Here is a 19,401-nt window from a genome sequence, read left to right on the forward strand (position 1 = left end):
TGTATCACTAGGAGTCTAGTGTCTAGATCAGGGGTCCCCAAACTAAGGCCCGGGGGCCGGATGCGGCCCATCGAAGCCATTTATCCGGCCCCCACAGCACAAGGGCAGAATGGGGTTGGGCTAAATGGCCCAAGGGGTCTCTTCTTCTCTTACAACCCTCATTATTATTATTATTTTATTGACACAACGACGTTGTATGACACAGCAAACAAGATAGACATGCTGGATTTCGTTTCACAAAACCACAAGTCGAACACTTCCCAAGTGTCTAGGACTGTGTGATGTATTTTCGGATGATGCGTGCAGATCCCAGCAGGGTGGCCTTTTGCAGTTGGCAGATCGTAATTTTGTCAATGTCTATTGTTTCCAAATGCCGGCTGAGATCTTTTGGCACGGCACCCAGTGTGCCCATCACCACTGGGACCACCTGCACTGGTTTCTGCCAGAGTCTTTGAAGTTCAATCTTGAGGTCCTGATAGCGGCTATTATTATTATTATTATTAACATTGAGGCTGGGTGGCCATCTGTCAGGGGTGCTTTGCTTGTGCTTTTGGTGCACAGGGGCAGAAGGCGGTTGGACTCAATGGCCCAAAGGGTCTCTTCCAACCCTCTTTTTTGTTGTTGTTGTTGTTGTTATTATTATTATTATTATTATTATTATTATTTATTGTTTGGTGACCAACTATAGTCCAGCCCTCCAATGGTCCGAAGGATCGTGAACTGGCCCCCTGATTAAAAAGTTTGGGGACCCCTGGTCTAGATCCAGGGAAGCCCTGCTACCCCTCTATTCCACACCTGGAATCACACTGTGTCAAATTCTGGCCACCACAATTGAAGGGAGATGTTGACTCTAAGCTGGAAGGTGTCCAGAGGAGGGCGACTCAAAGGATCAAAGGTCTGGAGAACAAGCCGTATGAGGAGCGGCTAAAAGAGCTAAGCATGTTTAGCCTACAGAAGAGAAGGCTGAGAGGAGACATAATGAGGGCCATATATAAATATGTGAGGGGAAGTCATAGGGAGGAGGGAGAAAGCTTGTTTTCTGCTGCCCTGGAGATTAGGACGCAATAGAACAATGGCTTCAAACTACAGGAAAGGAGATTCCATCTGAACATTAGGAAGAACTTCCTCACTGTGAGAGCTGTTCAGCAGTGGAACTCTTTGCCCCAGGGTATGGTAGAGGCTCCTTCTTCGGAGGCTTTTAAACAGAGGCTGGATGGCCATCTGTCGGGGGTGCTTAGAATGTGATTTTCCTGCTTCTTAGCAGAATGAGGTTGTACTGGATAGCCCACGAGGTTTCTTCCAACTCTAGGATTCTATAATGGATGGATGGATGGATGGATGGATGGATGGATGGAAGGAAGGAAGGAAGGAAGGAAGGAAGGAAGGAAGGAAGAACGGAAGGAAGGAAAGAAGGATGGAAAGAAGGGAGAGAAGGATGGAAAGAAGGAGGAGAGGAGGATAGGAGGAGGAGAAAGAAGAGGAGGGAGAGAATAAAAAAGAGAATGGGGAAGAAGAAAAAGAGAAGGGAAGAAGGAGGAAGTGGAGGAAGGAAAGAAGAAGGGGGGGAGGAGGAGGAAAATAAGGGAGGGTAGGGGGAGAAGATGAAGAAGAAGGGAGAGAAGAAATTGGAGAAGAAAAGAAAGGGAGGAAAAAGGAAGGGAGGGAAGGAAGAAGTGCATGCACACCCTGGGTCCTTTGTATCCACAGGGGCTTGCATACATGGACGCTTAGGTCCCATTAAGTAAAATGGTGCAGTAAAATATCACTCTTTATATAAATTGCCAATAATAATGATGATGATGATGATGATGATGATGATGATAATCCCAGTTAGGGACCAAGATCGAAAAATCAGCTGATGACCCAAAATGCAGACTGTGCAAGGAAACTGACAAAACCATTGATCATATCCTCAGCTGCTGTAAGAAAATCGCACAGACTACAAACAGAGGCACAACTATGTGGCCCAAATAATTCATTGGAACTTATGCCTCAAGTACCACCTCCCAGCAACAAAGAACTGGTGGGATCACAAACCTGCAAAGGTCGTGGAAAATGAGCACGCAAAGATTCTGTGGGACTTCCGAATCCAGACTGACAAAGTTCTGGAACACAACACACCAGACATCCCAGTTGTGGAAAAGAAAAAGGTTTGGATCATTGATGTTGCCATCCCAGGTGACAGTCGCATTGACGACAGGAAAACAACAGGAAAAACTCAGCCGCTATCAGGACCTCAAGATCGAACTTCAAAGACTCTGGCAGAAACCAGTGCAGGTGGTCCCGGTGGTGATGGGCACACTGGGTGCCGTGCCAAAAGATCTCAGCCGGCATTTGGAAACAATAGACATTGACAAAATCACGATCTGCCAACTGCAAAAGGCCACCCGACTGAGATCTGCACGCATTATCCGAAAATACATCACACAGTCCTAGACACTTGGGAAGTGTTCGACTTGTGATTTTGTGATATGAAATCCAGCATATCTTTCTTGTTTGCTGTGTCATAATAAAATAATAATGGTTTACTTTATATAATTTAGTGGTTCCCAGCCTGTGGGCCGCAGACCACCAGTGGTCCCCAAGAACTGAAATATGATCCACAGCCTCACAGTTACTACACCGTTGCAACGAGAGTGACTAGTCTCACAAAATCTTCTTATAGTGCTGAGGCAACACGGATGTTGGAGGGGAGAGGCTGACTCTCCACAAAAGGTGCAACAAGACTCCTGACTGCTTCTCCTCCCTCCCTCCCTCCCTCCCTCCTTCCCCCTGAAAGGAGCCGTTCCATGTGGCGCCTAGAAGCAGGAGTTCCTTGGTGTCTTCGTTTTTATGCCTGTTCCTGGGTTATTTGTTGAGCTGATTCAAAAAATTGCATTGGATAGACCACATCAGTTCTAAATGATTAAATATGGTTTTCTGTGGTCGAGCAGATGGCAACTACTGAATGGCATATGTTTTGTATCAGAAACCAGAGGTGATGTGGTCTATCGAAGGCAATTTTCTGAATCAGCACCCCAAATAACCAAACCGAATCTAAAGTTGACCAAAACCTGATTCATAACCCTTTTGGTACTAATGTTGGAGAATGGTCCCTGGTCAAAGTGGTCCCTAGTTAAATGGTCCCTGGTCAAGTGGTCCCTGATTAAAAAAAAAAGGTTGGGAACCACTGATACAATGTTGGGTGGGAAATATTTTCAAGCCAAGGATGCTTAAATCCATGGATGTAAAATTCTTAGAGAGAGAGAGAGAGCTGACTGTGAACCTAGTTTTCACCTTTCGAACCAGGATGGAAAAGTGCAGTCCATGTTTGGAGGTCAAGACGAGGGAGCAGCCAAGTGACTCCTTTCAACCCTGAGAAGAAGGTAGGAGACGGTTTGGAGGAACGGCCTTTCCACCTCTCCCTGGCTCCTTCTGAGATTAGCGGGTATTAAAGATGTCAGGACATCCCCACGCAAGAGCCACGGCCGGGCCATTCAGGACATGCCAGGCTGACTTCATCGTTTGTGATCCGAAACCTTCCTTTCAAGACCAGGCTCCTCAGCAGAGCCTCCCTGGAGAGAAAGTGGCAGCTTTTCTTTGCTTGGTTTGACCTCCAAAGAAAAGTCGCTTTTAACAGATTTGCTGCAGATCAATTAAGATAAATAAGGAGACACGCAAATGTGCAAAGGATTTTTCTATAATCCTAATGGCTTTTGCATTCGTTAATGCATTAGTAATGTGTTTACTAGGATTTGTCCATTAACAGGCTAATGAGTAAAAAGTGTGTGGGGCAGAAACACACGCTTCCCGTGTATGTTTTGAGGGTGCATCTACACTGTGGAACAAATGCAGTTTGACACCACTTGGTCAAACTGGCTCAATGCTGTGGAATCATAGGAGCTGACGTTGGAAAAAGAAAAAAAATCCTAAGTCTCTCTAGGACATCCCAAAGATACTTCTATTGAAGCACTTAATTTGACTTAATTTTAAAAAAAACCTTTACGAGTTACAGAAGGCTATATTTGGAAGCATTTAACAGGTTCCATTTGTACACCGTGTATACTTAAGAAAACTACTCCTTGCCAGTTTATTGTGTTGTCAAAGATGAACATACAGCATGATCTTATCTACGTAAAGCCTACTGTACAAGGCAGAAAAACTTCCTCCCGAAACAGGTCGGATCGGGTGAGTGGGCACTGTGCCAGTGGCAGGGCAGTGGTGCCCATTGGGGAAGTGTTGAGCTAATATTTTGATTTAATCTACCACCCGAGGACCATGTCATTCTCTGGACACATTCGGTAATGAGATCTGTAGTCCAAAACATGCAAAGGGCATCAGGTTTAGAATCAAGGAGAACATCTTGAAGACATGAGGTTGATAGAATCATAGGATCCTAGAGTTGGAAGAGACCACATGTGCCATCTAGTCCAACCCACTGACATGCAGGAAAAGCATAATCAAAGCATCATGACAGATGGCCATCCAGCCTCTGTTTGAAGGCTTCCATCAGACTCCAAGGCAGAGAATTCCACTACTGAAGAGCTCTTCTTATGGTGAGGAAATTCTTCCTAATGTTCAAGTGGAATCTCTTTTCTTTCCTGTAATGAACCCATGGCTCAATTGAGTCCTAGTCTCCAGGGCAGCAGAAAACAAGCCTGCTCCCTTTTCCTTATGACATCCTTTGACATATTTATGTATGGCTCTCATGTCTTCTCTCAACCTTCTCTTCTGCAGGCTAAACATCCCCAGCTCATTACGACACTCTTCATAGAGATTCATGGTCTCCAAACCTTTGATCATTTTGGTTGCCCTCCTCTGGACATCTTCCAGGGTAGAGACAATCTCTCTTTTCAACCGTGGTGCCCTAAACTCAACACAGTCTTATTCCAGGTGAAGAGGTCTGACCAAAGCAGAATAGAGAGGCACCATGACTTCCCAGTGGTTCTCAACCTGTGAGTCCCCAGGTGTTTTGACCTACAACTTCCAGAAATCCCAGTCGGTTTACCAGCTGTTAGGATTTCTAGGAGTTGAATGCCAAAACATCTGGGAACCCACAGATTGAGAACCACTAATCCAGACACTTTTGTATGCTGCCCAAAATCCCACTGACTTTTTGAGCTGCATCACACTGTTGGCTTATGTTCAACTTGTTCTCCACAAAGACTTCTAGATCTTTCCCACATGTTCTGTTATCGAGCCAGGCATCACCCATGCTGTATCTGTGCTTTTTGATTTTTCTTCCCTACATTTTTCCTTTGTGACATTCATTTTGCTAATTTTTTGGCCATTCAGCTCTCTAATCTGTGAAGATCATTTTGAATTCCGATCTTCTCTTCCTGAGCATTAGCTCTCCTTCCCAATTTGGTGTCATCTGCAAACTTGATCAGCTTCCTCCCTGAACCATCTTCCAAATCGTCCAAGTTCAGAATCAAGGATAACATCTAAAGGACATCAGGTTCACAATAAGAGAAGGCTACTCTAAAAGCTCTCTTCACATCAAAGAGAGAACCAGCCTGATGCTAGGGTTTTTAGCATTGCAGGGCCTTGATAGACCAGGCTTCGAATCTCTACTTGGCCATGGAAACCTATTGGGTGATACTGGACATCCCACATAGTCACAGCCCCAAAGGAAGACACTAAATCTTCCCAAGAAGAGTCTGTGTAAATCAGGATTCACTTGAAGGCAATAAGCAAGAAAAAGGACAAATACTTCTCCATGTGATTAGTCTGAAATTCTCTCCCTATGGGTCAGTATGTTGACTATATTCATCCAACCTTCCAAAAATAATCTTAATCTTTGGAAAATGAATTTCAGTCCTACCGCAAGCAACCATGACTGCCTGAACTCACTAGCTATTAATGGCTGTAAGAATCACTATAAGAACTGAGACAGAGCATTTGTGGTCTCTTCCCATCCATTAAATAGGATGGAAAACACCCTGGAAGCCAAAATCTGATCTAAAACAGCTCTGCTTTCCTGCTCCTTTAACCTGGCCCTTCTTTTTCTACTCTTCTTGAATATATCTAAAGAAAGAAAAAAAAAGTATAGTTCCTCCTGTCAGAGTAATTGCAACGCAGCAGTAGTTGGATTACATTCAATTGTTTTTACCTCCACCGATCCGCATTCCTAACTTTTCATCTTGTTTTTTTTTCTCAAAACAATACATGCTTTGGAGAGCAGTTAAACACAGAATATTCTACACGTGAATCAAGATCTTCAGGGTAACAATATCTGAATAAAGAACAACTTTAGCATTATTCCTCTGGCCTAAAAAGGCAAAACAAGTATTTAATAGGGCTCCTTCTATAGTAACAACGAGTCTTTTATTAGGTGGGTCAAGGCTGAATCAAAATGGGAAGGGTGTACAGGAGGAAACAGGACAGAGAGAGGTTTCAGGGCAATAAAAATACCTTTCTCATAAGAGAATTTTAAATGGAAAAAGTTACAAGTAAGAACACAGTCCAAGGAAGCAGAACAGAGCATTGGGCCTGGGATGGGCCAACTTGGGCTTGCACTCCCATAATTCCTAAAAGCCTATCATTAGGAACTGTGGGAGATGAAGTCCAAAATACCTGGAGGCCCAAGTTGGCCCAGGCCTGCTCTAAATCGACCATTTCTCTGTCCGAGCCTCCACCGATTTGACCAGTCCTTCTCCCAAGATCCCAAAGTCTTCCAAGATGGCCTGCACGTTGGGAACAGTCAGAGGGTCAGTGCCAACTGATGACATCATCCGTCCTCTCATGTTGGACACCTGAGAGAGAAGCAACAGAGAGGAGCAAATCAGCTCAGAACTTTGGACCAATTCAAGCTTTGCATCTGATGATGGTCGGCCTTCAACACAGCTTGAGGAACATGAAGATCTTCTCCTGGAGAAAGCCATTGATTTCAAAGACCCACTCAATTGACATCTAGGAGTAGGTTTCCTCCTATATTTGATCCCAAACTGTGGAATGAACTCTCCCATAGAAAGTTAAAACCAGATTTTCCAAGCTGTTGGTGCTTGTAAGCACCAGAACCATGCAAACACTGAGTGACTCACTTCAATTTAACTATATTTTATTGGTACAACCATGTGTTTAATCTGACACCCATGCCTTTAATATGTGTGTTTTACTGGTCTTATATCTTATCTATCCATTTTAACTATGTTGTGCCCAACTCAAGCCTTGAAGAGAGGTGGGTAAGACATAAACAACTCCTCCTTATCATTATCATCCTATGTAACAAAAAATGAAGTTTGTTCTGTTCCGGGTTTGAAAATGTTATTTCTGTTTAATTCTGCAGTATTTACTTTAAAAATAGTTGCTATACTCAAGAAACTTCATTTTTGTGGCTGTTGAATTGGTTGAGACTCGATGAGATATTCATTGAAAAACTAGAGCAAAATGTGCTGCAGGATGTCCCTCCCACAGAAACAAAGCTTGTACAGTTTAATAAACTTTTCCCATGTTTTTATGATAGAACCAATTGGGAAATAATGGCATTTATAACCCTTGAACAAAAACTGTGTTACATAGTTTTATTATTATTTCTAATTTTAGTTCTGTGTTTGATGTGGAGCATAACAGAGTTAAAATACAAACGTAAGGCATAAAGACCATTGAAACAATGTAAAAAATAAATGGATTGACCACAGTGGCACAGCGCTTGAGCAAATGTGCAAGCTGCATCGGAAACTGTACATAAAAATAAAAAGTCATGAGGATTTGTGCTAAATGTACATGAGGAAGGTGAGGCCTGTTAGTTTGAACTTTATGCCACCTTCCCAACCAATAAATGCACAAAAGAGTTGAATGTTGGCTGAAATTCTAGAAATTGCAAACTGGAATTAGCTTAAACTGGGGCTGGACACCTTCCACTTTGGTGCCAGAGGCTGCATTTATTTATGATCCGTGGGCACACAAAGCCAGGCACATTCCTACACCCTCTTACTCACGAAACTGGTTTTATCCACACTGCCAGGCAGGGATCCAAGATAGGAGCTGCACAAATGGGCCTTTTTCGGCTTTTGTTTTTGTCCGCTCTGGGTTGGGAGCAGAGCCTGCAGCCCACCTTATTCCTTTTCAAGACTTACGATCCTTGCTGGAGAAAGGCTCAGGTATAAATGGAAAGCAAAGATGGTGAACCTAGCTAGAGAAGCTCTCCTGAATCCCGTTCCTCCTCTGCAAGGGCTGCAGGCAGAACATCCCTTTTAGAGAATTCCTCCAATCTCTGAGAGCAACAGAGAGTCTGCCGTTTGCTGTTCCGTATGGAGAAGGTGAAAGAAGGCAAACAGATAAGGTCCAGGCAGCCCTTCACTTCGGGGACCTTGTGATGCCAGAGACGCAAGCTTACCATGCCTCATGACAATATCTCACCCGCAAAGAGTCTAAAGTGAGGGGGATGTTCCCCAAAAGGTTCCTTTCTTGTAACCCAGAGCAACAGAACATTATCTGTGGTCCACAGACCCTTTTGGGACCAAGATGTCCTTTTTTGTGACTCAGCCTTTCCTTTTGTGTGACTCTGATGAGGATTCTGGGATGCAAGTGCATAATGATGGGATTCAGATTCAGGATGAGTTTCAAGATGACTCTGATGGGAATTATGCGATTCCGGTGCAGAGTGTTCCTGCTGTGGGAGATAAAGAGCAGAGAGTTTTTCCCATGGGAAGAAATGATGTTGTTTCTGATGATGGTTTTCAGGTGCGAGAAGCAGAAGGGGAGAGTAGCTCTGATAACACTAACGGGCTCAGTGGCCTTGACGGCCTTGACAATGAGGCCGCTGAGCTCGATTGCGCTAGTCGGCTGGAATTTCGGGGGTTGCGTAGAAGCCTCCGAATAGCAAATAAGAGAGAGGCCAAAGGGCAAAGGAATGCCTTCATGTTATGCTATTAAAACAGTCTGCTGAGAGAAAGATCTTTGTCAAAAGCAACTTCTTAGCTTGAGTCAAGAACCAAGTCTGCTTTCCTGTATCAAGTCTGCATTCCTGTATTACCTTGTAGCCTGGATGTATTCTTGTGTTTGGGACTTTGGCTTCCTTTGAAAGGATCTTGTTTCATGCCTATGCTTCTATGGATTTGATGATTACAGCCTTGTTTTGTAACTATATTTTGGAACTGAGCTTTTACCTTTTATGAACCATTTTTTCTACTTATTTCCTAATAAGCTATAAAAGACTATGTCTTGTGTGCAGCCTGGTGTCTTTAGCAAGGTGAAGCTAACCTGAAGTGCGACATCCTTAGAGAAGAGGAAGGAGGGAGGGAAAGGAAAGATTGTGTCCAAATCTGAAGACACTTGATGAAAACTTTAAATACGCTTCAGGATTTTAGATCTTGAATAATATCTTGGTCATGTGCAGCAGCAAAAGATATTTAAAGGAGGTCAACAGTAAAGGGAAGGTTAAGAACTGCTGATCTAGATGTGTCTGATCCAGTGACATCCTGGTTTTAAGCTGCTTGCACTCCACAGCCCTTTACCTCCTGCCCTGCACAACTGTTATCAAGCTGGAGTTCCTGCTCTGCACATCATGGGCAGAAGCAATTTCCACGCAGCTGGCTCTATGCAAGTATCAACTAGGAAGTCTCTAAGTATACTGTTTCTAAAACGGAGTCTGAGTCCTGAACAATCCCAGATCTGATCACATGGTCTGCAACCCCTCCCACAACATAGAGTTAAGGAAAACTGCACACCAATACACATATACAATACAGTGAACCATCTGAATTACATACATAACAAATAATTAGTGGAGGCTTGGAGAAGGCTGCTATTACCAACAATTTAAGCTCCGTGCTTCTATATGTTCCAGATCGCAACCATTTCTATTTTGTTCCATATTACAGCAGCTTGATACTAATTTAATGGCCATGGGTCCATATGTCTTTTCTTGCCTGTTTGGATCTCTATCTTTCGGAATTTGCTGTTGTCATTGTTATTGGCTTTTTTTAGTGCAACTAAAAATGGTGGAATCTTTGAAAGGTAGGGTTTAAATAACTAGGGTACACCGAGAACCACTGTGTCTGAAATTCATATACAGTAGAGTCTCACTTATCCAAGCCTCGCTTATCCAAGCTTCTGGATTATCCAAGCCATTTTTGTAGTCAATGTTTTCAATATATCGTGATATTTTGGTGCTAAATTTGTAAATACAGTAATTACAACATAACATTACTGCGTATTGAACTACTTTTTCTGTCAAATTTGTTGTAAAACATGATGTTTTGGTGCTTAATTTGTAAAATCATAACCTAATTTGATGTTTAATAGGCTTTTCCTTAATCCCTCATTATCCAAGATATTCGCTTATCCAAGCTTCTGCCGGCCCGTTTAGCTTGGATAAGTGAGACTCTACTGTATATATATGAGGCATGGATGAGGGGTTGTGCTGCCAAGTTTAGTGTTTCTGGGATGTGTAGTTTTGTTGTTTTGTCCTAGGCCGAAATTTCATTACCCTTTTATATATATAGATATGCAGGCACTGATTTAAGACATGCAATCAAGTGTTACATTTAAATGTCATTTGGCTTAATATTCACCATCACTACAGGTCATCAGCACCAGTAATAAAAAATAAAATCCTCAGTATTGATGGGGATCCCCTACCAATCCTATGTTTATTTTTATGGTCCACTCCAACTCCTGCTCTGCACATCCTGGGCAGAAGCAATTTCCACGCAGCTGGCTCTACGCAAGCGTCAACTGGGAATGGACTCTATTTGCAAGAAGGCATCCCATTTCCAGGAACAAAGTCTCACCTTGAAAGGCTGCGGCTCAAAAGCAGATGGCTTCCATAGGACCCCGATGACCTCTCCTCCGTACTTGTCATAGAAAAACAGAGCAAACTCACTGAAGGCTTCCTGGAATGAACAGAGATTTACCAATGTTAAGTTTGGCTATTAAGTTTGGCCATGAAGAAAATCCAACAAATGCTATGTTCAGCAAAGGACAAGAGAGATCCTTTCACCTCTGTAGGAGTCTACCGTATACCATGCAGCTGTGGACAAGTCTACAGAGGGACCACCAAACGCAGCAGCATTGCCCAGACACGAATCAAGGAACATGAAAGGCATTGCAGACTCACTCAACCAGAGAAATCAGTCATAGCAGAGCACTTGAGGAACCAACCTGGACACAGTATATTATCTGAGAACACATAAATGCTGGACCACTTTCACAACCCATGTCAGACATCACAGAGAAGTCACTGAAATCCTCAAGCATGTGGACAATTTCAACAGAAAGGAAGAAACTATGAAAGTGAACAAAATCTGGTAACCAGTATTTTAAAAACTCTAAAATCAGAACAGTAAGTAAAGTGTAAGCAGGGGAATTGCAGACAAGAATCAATCAGGACCAGCTAACACCTCCCAACAAAGGATTCCTCCAAATAGCTACCAGATAGGCCTTGAAACTGTGGGCCATTAAAATGATAATCAAGGTGGTAAATTGCAACATTTACATGTACCTCTAGCAGACAAGAGATCTTTCCCCCACCCTGGATATTCCACTACTTAGGTTTCCAACAGACCCCTCAACCTCTGAGGATGCCTGCCATAGATGTGGGTGAAACGTCAAGAGACAATGTTTCTGGAACATGGACATACAGCTAGGGAAACTCACAACAACCCAGTGATTCCAGCCATCAAAGCCTTCAACAACACTTTGGCTACCAAGTTTAATCAAAGCAGAAGCCACCGTCATCTCAGAATCAACTAGAACTTTGGCAGATGTTAAGAATGCAGAGCTCTTCAGATGCCAATACATACTTTAAAAAGTTTGCCACTTATGCTCCACCTTACGACCGAAATCCTAATTAGTTGTAATTTCCAAGGACAGATAATGAAGTGGCACTGCTATATTTTACCCATGCTCTGCATCAATGAGACTTCAACATGATGGCCTAAACAGAAAGGCTACAGAGGTGTTCTCTCTAGGTATTTTCTAGGAAGTTACTATGGTATATTTCCATTGGAAGTCAACCACAGAGTTGTGCAGGAGGACTTAGAAAAAGTTATCTCTAATGTTGAGGTCGAATTTCTTGTCTTGTAATTGGACTCCATTGGTTCATGGTCTCCTTCTAAGGAACATGGCATCCCTTCAGATATTTAAAGATGGGGCTCTTCAAGCGAAACACACCCAACTATCTCAGAGGGTTTGTTTCCAAGACAAACAACAAACGCCCTACAACTAAGTGCCGTCATTCCACTTTCAATATTGCTACGAAACACAAAAAAATATTTACTTAGGTACATAAGCTTCAAAGCTAATTTGTGAATATATTAATTTGGAGAGGAACATGTTAGGAACAGTTCGATTTAATTAAGAAAACAATGACATTAACTCAATATAGTGAACAGCCCCACCCACATTAATGCAGTTAATTAAAAGAATGCAAAACATTAATGATATTGGATGTTAGTACTGCATCATGATTTATAGGTATATCTGTTTTCATATCATATATACACACACATATTTGTTGCTGTTGCTGTGTGCCTCTGAGCATTGAGTCATGTCAGTTAAAGTGCTGTCAAACTGCACTATTTCTACAGTGTAGATGCACCCTTACATGTTCCTAAAATCTAAATCTAAATCCATAATAAAAGCGAAAACCCGTATGTGTGTATGTGGCACAGATGTCTGCTCACACAGACAGCCTTCAGCCTCCACAAACAGGCTATACTTCCCAGGTTTAAAAATCTAGCAAGTCACTCTTTTCCACCGACATTCCAGTTACAGCGAGCGCCATGAACATGCATCCCAGCCCCTGCCAATGTCCTTCCCAAACACTACAGCCCACCACCCAAGGAATGCTTTTTGTTTAGGGACCATTTCATCCTAGATTTTGCTTTTTCCTCCACCACAGGCAGGCATCCCAGGGTTCTCATTGCTGTGGAATTTGCATGGCCCCGCCCACTGCCCTTCCCTTTCCTATCTCTGCACAACAAACAGAGCAGAACTGAGCTGCAACTAAACTTACTGGAGGAGTTTAGGGATTGACTCCACTTGGTGGAAGTTGTAGTTCACCCTGCATCAAGTCAGAGCACTGTCACTCCTACTGGGGAATGTAGAGGTGTTGTAGTTCACCTACACCCAGAACGCTATGAATCCAAACAATGATGGGTCTGGACCAAACTTGCCATGAAGACCCGATATGCCCAAATTTGACTACTGGTGGGTTTTGAGGGGAACTGGACTGGAACTTGAGGACTATAGTTCACCTACAATGAATGAGCATCACACTTGGCACACAGAGCCCCCATAACCAATACAACATATTCGACAAGTTTGGGGAAAAGGGAGTTATAGTTCACCTGCACCCAGATAAACACTGACCCCCACCGACAATGCACTAGGACCACACTTCACACAGAGAAGCCTCATGACCTACTGAACATACTGCAGGTATTTGTGGGAGGGGGCCTTGATTTTGGGAGTTGTAGTTCACCTCCATCCAAAGACCACTGAACCCAGCCAATGACAAATCTAGACTTGCCACACAGAATGAACTTGGAACACAGACTGAATATTTCCTGCTATGAATACTGATAGATATTTCGGGACAATTACCCCAGGTATCTGGAAATTGCAGTAGTTCACCTCCATCCACAGAGTACTGCACAACACGATTTTGGGAATTGTAGTTCACCCGCTCCAAACAGAATACATAACGTTCAAAGACAAATAATACCATTCTCAAATGACCCGGGCATCGCCGGGTCCCCAAGCTAGTGATATATAAAATTCTCCTTTCTATATAATTTTCGTGTTGTCAAAGACTTTCATGGCCCAAATCACTGGGTTGCTGTGGGGTTTCCAGGCTGTGTGGCCATGTTCCAAAAGCATTCTCTCCTGACGTTTCGCCCACATCTATGGCGGGCATCCTCAGAGGTTGTGAGGTTTGTTGGAAACTAGGCAAGTGGGGTTTATATATCTGTGAAATGCCCAAGGTGGGAGAAAGAACCCTTGTCTAATTGAGGCGTGTGAATGTTGCAATTGGCAAGCGTGATTAGCACTGAATAGCCTGGCAACTTCAAAGCCTGGCTGCTTCCTGCCTGGGGGAATCCTTTGTTGGAAGGTGTTGCTTGGCCCTGATTGTTTCCTAGTATAAACACAAGGTTTTCCTGTTGCTATAGTCTCACTCGTAATTCAAGATAGAATAACAAAGGGAATCCTCTGTTGGGAGGTGTTAGTTGGCCCTGATTTTTCCTAGTATAAACACAAGGTTGTCCTGTTGCTATAGTCTCACTTATAATTCACAATATAATAACAAAGGGAATCCTTTGTTGGGAGGTGTTAGCTGGCCCGGATTGTTTCCTGTCTGGATTTCCCCCGTTTTCAGAGTGTTGTTCTTTATTTGCTGTTCTAATTTTAGAGCTTTTTTAATACTGGTAGCCAGATTTTGTTCATTTTCATGTTTTCCTCCTTCTTGTTGAAACTGTCCACATGCTTGTGGATTTCAGTGGCTTTTCTGTGTAGTCTGACATGGTGGTTGTGAGAGTGGTCTAGCATTTCTGTGTTCTCAAATAATATGCTGTGTCCAGGTTGGTTCATCAGGTGCTCTGCTATGGCTGATTTCTCTGGTTGAGTTAGTCTGCCGTGCCTTTCATGTTCCTTGATTCGTGTTTGGGCCCCTACGTAGACCTGTCCACAGCTGCATGGTGTATGGTAGACTCCTGCAGAGGTGAGAGGATCTCTCTTGTCCTTTGCTAAATGTAGCATTTGTTGGATTTTCTTAGTGGGTCTGTAGACAGTTTGCAGTTTCTTCATCAGCTTCCCTATGTGGTCAGTGGTTCCCTTGATGTTTGGTAAGAACACTTTTCCTCTGGGTGGATCCTTGTCTTTCCTCTCATGGCTTGTTCTTGTTCTTGCAGCTCTTCTGATGTCTATTCTTTTTGTCTTAAAATGTCTTTTCTCTGGTAGATTAACTTTCCAGGATCCCTTGGATATCATTGGGGATCCTGTTATTCTTCTCACCAATTCTGTTTTTCTTTTCTTATTATTCCCACACTCCTGTACTATTAATTTCCCCTTTAATCCTAGCGAAAACCCAATACAGTAGAGTCTCACTTATCCAATATTCACTTATCCAACGTTCTGGATTATCCAACTCATTTTTGTAGTCAATGTTTTCAATACATCATGATATTTTGGTGCTAAATTCGTAAATACAGTCATTGCTACATAGCATTACTGGATACTGAACTACTTTTTCTGTCAAATTTGTTGTATAACATGATGTTTTGGTGCTTCATTTATAAAATTATAATCTAACTTGATGTTTAATAGGCTTTTCCTTAATCCCTCCTTATTATCCAACATATTAGCTTATCCAACATTCTGCCGGCCCGTTTATGTTGGATAAGTGAGACTCTACTGTATTTTCATCAACATATTAATCAAATCACCAGCACTCTTTGGCAGAAAAGGCTAAAGAACTTGTGAAACAACAGCTCCAAGGATTCCACAGCAATGAGCCATGGCAATTAAGCAATGTCAAACTATATTAACTCTGCAGTGTAGACGCACTCAGTCTCTGTGAGTTGAAGCTGACTTGACACTGGGAGCAGCAACACATTAATATGCAATTACCCACTGATCTGTGATGTGCAGATCAGGCAGCATCTCACAAGCTCCAAATGTGATATGAACCACACTGAGCAAGTACAGAAAAAGCTGGCGTTCTCGCATTCATTCCTGCACTGAAGGTGGAACAAACGCCTGGAGCCGAAACTCGTAATACCATCACTTCATTACGCCTTGGCCTTTTGCTCCCAGGAGCAAACCATGAGTGGACCAACGTGGTTTTTATCCTAGCGCGCCACCTGAGAGATGCTCACCTGAACCCCTACCTGCCTGGGCACATCAGGCCAAGTCAGTCGTTACTAAAAACCTTTTAAAGCTGAAAAATGCAAAAAGTGGAACAGGCCAACGCCTATGGCAGTCCACATCAAGTCAGCCGTATATGCACCTGGGGTCACCTTTGACACAAGACACAAACAAAACCATCAGGTGAACAAAGACTAACCCTCCCAATGTCGCCAGACTGCAACTCCCAGCATGCCTCACCAAATATACATTATACTGGCCAAGGCGAATGGGAGCTGCAATCTAAATTGACTCTCTTTGCCAGCTCATAACATGATTTCTTAAAGGTCCACATTAGAGAAAAGAAGAGTGAGGGATGGTTTTGTCACATATCATCATTGTCTTGGTTGTTTCAAAAGACAACGTTCCCAAAAACTGACAGAGCTGCCCATTTTAGTGTCATACAAAACAGGAACAAATACAACCTGAAAGACTTGCTGAATAAATTCCAGCCTTTTGGGAATAGGAAACAGATCCAAGATGTACCTTATATTGTGCTGCCTTTGTAGATTTCCAAGAGGCTTTTGGACAGAATAGTTGGGTGCCTATTTGTTAGGTTTCACATTATGTTTTTATGTTACACTTGTTGTAAAACAGCTGTGCTGCTCAAAGGTTTGTCTCCAAAGCCAATTTATTTTGGAGAAATTATGATTTCTCTGTTCTGAGAGTCTAATAGAGTCTCTATAATCTGTTTCAGCTAACTTCTAAACTGTACTGTTTCTACTGGTGGCTGAAAGCATACATCTGTTTCTACTCTAAGCATACTGTTTCTAAATGGAGTCTGAGTCCTGAACAATCCCAGATCTGATCACATGGTCTGCAGCCCCTCCCACAACATAGAGTTAAAGAAAGCTGCACACCAAAACATATATACAATACAGTAAGGCATCTGAATTATATACATAACAAATAACTAGTGGAGGCTTGAAGAAGGTTGCTATTTCCAACAATTTAAGCTGTTAGCATTCATCTCCATGCCTCTATATGTTCTAGACCGCAACCATTTTCATTTTGTTCCATATTACATCAGCTTGATACTAATTTAATGGCCACGGGTCCATACAGTCCACTGTGCCTTTTCTTGTCTGTTTTAATCTCTATTTTTTGGAGCTTGCTGTTGTCATTGTTATTGGCTTTTTCAGTTCTGCTTTAACTGATGGAATCTTCGAAAGGTAGGGTTTAAATAACTATGGTACATTAAGAACCATTGTGTCTAAAATGCCCAAAAATATGCAGACACTGATTTAAGACATATAATCAAGTGTTGCTTTTAAAGGTCATTTGACATAATATTCACCACTAATATAGGTCATCACCATAAATGATCACTCCAAGATGTGACATAAGGGTAGACTAATTCAGCACCAGTAATAAAAAAAATAAAATCCTCAGTATTGATGAGGGTCCTCTTCCAATGCTTACATTATTTTTATGGCCCACTCCAACTCTGATGCTATGATTCTTCCTGTCTCTGACAATTTCATGACTGTTGCATAGTCCCTTTCCAACTCTATTGAAGATCAAACCAGGTTGTTTCCTGATGCTCCCGAGACTAAGACACAGAGCAATGGATTCAAACCCCAGGAACGAGATTCCAACTCAACATTAGGAAAAAACTTCCTGAGAGTAAGAGCTTATTCGGTAATGGAATTCTGGAGTCCAGCTCAGTCTCTGAAACAGAAAATGGATGGCTATCTGCCAGGAGGGGTTGGATTGTGTGTTCTCCGTGGCAGGAGAGGGCTGGGCTGGATGATCCTTGGGGGTCTCTTCCAACTCTAGAAGTCTATAGTTCTGAGATTCTAATTTCTTCCAAACTGTAGGAGGAGGATGTCTTAGTGACCTTCCAGCTAACCTTTTACTAAGTATAAAACAAGGGTAAAGGTTGCAAAGCCACCCATGGTTAGATGGTGACCATAAAAGCCCTGTAGCTTGGAAATTAATTGGAAGGTTGTTCCCTGAAATCTCAGCTCACAAGGAGATCTCTGATGAGCTAATATTCTTTAGGATCTGGACTAAAATGCTAGGTACAAATAAACCTATCTGTGACTCTTCTACTACCACAAACTATCCAACCGCCATCTTGCACATCCAATGTTTAGAGCACAGATGGGAAACATGAGTTGATGTTCTTGGACTGCAACTCCTATCAACCCCAACCAGCACAGCCAATAGTGAGGAACACTGGGAGTTACCAACAACATGCAGAAGGCTGTGTGATCCCAACCCAATTTAGAGCAAACACAACACCTTGGAATTGTCCAGATGATTTCGTCTACAAATACCATCATCCACCCTCCAGCAAACACAATGGTGGAATGTGCACAGTGAGGGTCGTAGTCCAACAAATCTGTGAGGTCCAGGTTTATGACATCTCCCATAGGTTATGCAACAGGGCTTCCCTCATGATCCCTGGACTACAGGGCCGCTATGTATCTCCCAGGCTTCCCAGAGGCAAGAGCCTGTATGGGGCTGGCCTGAAAAGGTCTAGGGTCAGATCCAGCTTAAGGACATGTGGCTATGGGTGCTCCCTGCTCCAGCCATTAGTAATGAGGAGGAAAGCATCAGGCCTTAGAGTTTTACTTCTGGTGGTGACCAGTCAACTCAAATTCAAGACGGAAGGAGTGACATGTTGGCCAGGATGAGGAGTTAGAGAAGGATGCCACAGGAGAAGAATAACCTTATCTTTGCCAATCAATCAGAGCAGGTAGAGATCTCAGCTTGAACAGGTGGAGGAGGCAAATGGGGAATAATGGCGGTAGAGGTCAGAGAAGTTATTCTAGGACTACAGTTCCCAGAGATCCCCAGTTAGCAGAGCTATTTTGCATTATTGTTTTTGTGTGCACTGAAGTCATTTATGACCTATGGCTATCCTATGCTGAACCTATTGCAAGGTCATCCATGAATAATCAAATCTGCAAAAATTAAGCCTGCAAATGTGAAGAGTTGACTGTAATGTGCATTTATCAACACAGATATTAGCTAGTGAAATAGATATAGTTATGTAATTCATGGCTTATGTAAGCTGATGAACATATGAATATCATTCTTCTTCTGTTTCATTAAACAGATTTTGACAGACTTGTTTTGCTTTCATGCTTTAAATACTGTTTTGCTCTCCTTGCTCCTCCCGCCCAACAGAAAGAAGAGAGACATAGATGTGTTTTTAAACATGTGCACTCTTATTTTCTGGTTTTTAAAAGAACCAAATGAGGACATGTGTGGAATTTGCTGATGATATCTATTTTAAACATTTAACCTAATTTTTTAAATAGCAGAAATTAAATAAGAATGACTAGTTTTGCAAAAAAGGAAGTCCATCTCATTTTAAATACTTCATTTTGCAGCGGGGAGGAGAAATGACTAATAGCCTGTGTAGTATTTACATGAGAGTAAGCAAGCTTGTTTTCTGCTGCTACAAAGCCTAGAACATGAATCACTGGATTCAAATGGCAAGAAAATGTATTCTTCCTAAACATTAGGGGGAAAACATCTTTAGGAACTGTTCAACAGTGGAAAAGATTGCCTTGGATGTTGGTGGACTCTCTGCCTTTGAAGGTTAGATGGTTTAGACAA

The 19,401-nt window shown here is 42.5% G+C and overlaps 1 protein-coding gene across 3 annotated transcripts in view; it reads right to left on the reverse strand.

The window, feature by feature from the left end:
• Positions 1–6,284: 6,284 nt before the first annotated feature.
• Positions 6,285–19,401, reverse strand: part of nol6 (nucleolar protein 6) — an 83,036-nt gene continuing 69,919 nt past the window's right edge. For all 3 annotated transcript variants that reach the window (XM_062972615.1, XM_008119164.3, XM_062972616.1), the window contains exons 25-26: positions 10,716–10,817; positions 6,285–6,734 (exon numbers count right to left, since the gene is read on the reverse strand). In XM_062972615.1, coding sequence (XP_062828685.1) covers positions 6,585–6,734; positions 10,716–10,817 — 252 coding nt within the window. In that variant the 3' untranslated portion in view covers positions 6,285–6,584. The remainder of the gene's footprint in view (positions 6,735–10,715; positions 10,818–19,401) is intronic.

The sequence above is a fragment of the Anolis carolinensis genome, chromosome 2 (assembly GCF_035594765.1).
Source record: "Anolis carolinensis isolate JA03-04 chromosome 2, rAnoCar3.1.pri, whole genome shotgun sequence".
In the NCBI taxonomy this organism is placed as follows: domain Eukaryota; kingdom Metazoa; phylum Chordata; class Lepidosauria; order Squamata; family Dactyloidae; genus Anolis; species Anolis carolinensis.